This window comes from Rhincodon typus, unplaced genomic scaffold (genome assembly GCF_021869965.1).
Source record: "Rhincodon typus isolate 14 unplaced genomic scaffold, sRhiTyp1.1 hic_rhity00014013, whole genome shotgun sequence".
Lineage (NCBI taxonomy): Eukaryota > Metazoa > Chordata > Chondrichthyes > Orectolobiformes > Rhincodontidae > Rhincodon > Rhincodon typus.
In genome coordinates, this window is record NW_025979651.1 from 2,760 (window position 1) to 3,710 (window position 951).

At 58.1% G+C, this 951-nt stretch overlaps 1 protein-coding gene across 1 annotated transcript; it reads left to right on the forward strand.

Annotated features, from left to right (window-relative positions):
- Window positions 1–4: 4 nt before the first annotated feature.
- On the forward strand, window positions 5–833 carry LOC125482633 (rab GDP dissociation inhibitor beta-like; the record flags this gene model as incomplete). Its single annotated transcript, XM_048594741.1, has 2 exons — window positions 5–123; window positions 698–833. Coding segments are annotated over 2 exons (255 nt in total), but the record flags the coding sequence as incomplete, so codon positions are not given.
- Window positions 834–951: the final 118 nt, after the last annotated feature.

Genomic DNA, 951 nt, shown 5'->3' on the forward strand with positions numbered 1-951 from the left:
CAAGACCTACCAGGGAGTGGACCCGGTCGCCACCACAATGCGGGACGTCTACAAGAAATTCGACCTGGGCCAGGACGTCATCGACTTCACCGGGCACGCCCTGGCCCTCTATCGAACGGATGAGTACGAATGCGACTGGCTCGCACGGTGCCAACGTTCTCGCCGCGGTGCCTGAGCAGAATGGGCAACGCAGTCCATTTCATGTAGTGCCCAAGGTCACCTCGAGAGCAATCGCACCCTCCTGGGAATAATTGTACCCAGTTCTCCGATTCTGGGGTCACCTAGAGAGTAATTGCACAGACGGGAATAACCTCAGCACATTGTCCCAGAGGTGCAGGAGCGCAAATTGCACAGCACGATCCCAGGGTAGAAAGGTTTAAAGGCTTTTCCCCACCAAAACGTATATCTCTGTCTGTGTATTTGAGATGAATCCAGTGGTTGGGTGGGTCCTGTGGGAGGAGGAGGGGGGGCCGTTGCTGAATGGCCTCCTGTTCCTGTGTAACAGGCTGGAGGAGGAGGAGGAGGGTGCTGAAGGGCCTCCTGTTCCTGTGTAACAGGCTGGAGGAGGAGAAGGGGGGCGGGCTGAAGGGCCTCCTGCCCCTGTGTAACAGGGGGTCGGGTATACTGTGGCTCTCTCAGTCCTGCGATTTACTCGATGTCTCTCTCGCTCACTCTCTCTCTCCTCTCCGCTCCGTAGCTACCTCGACCTCCCGTGCGGAGAGACGGTGAATCGTATCAAGCTGTACAGCGAGTCCCTGGCTCGGTACGGGAAGAGTCCATACCTCTACCCTCTGTATGGGCTCGGGGAGCTCCCACAAGGGTTTGCCAGGTAACGGAACCCCCCTCTCTCGCTCACTCACAACCCAGTGTCAGGGGCATCTCTGAGCCGGCACAGACAGATCCCACCTCGCTACTGTCTCCCCTTCTAACCCCCTCCCTATCTCTGTCCCC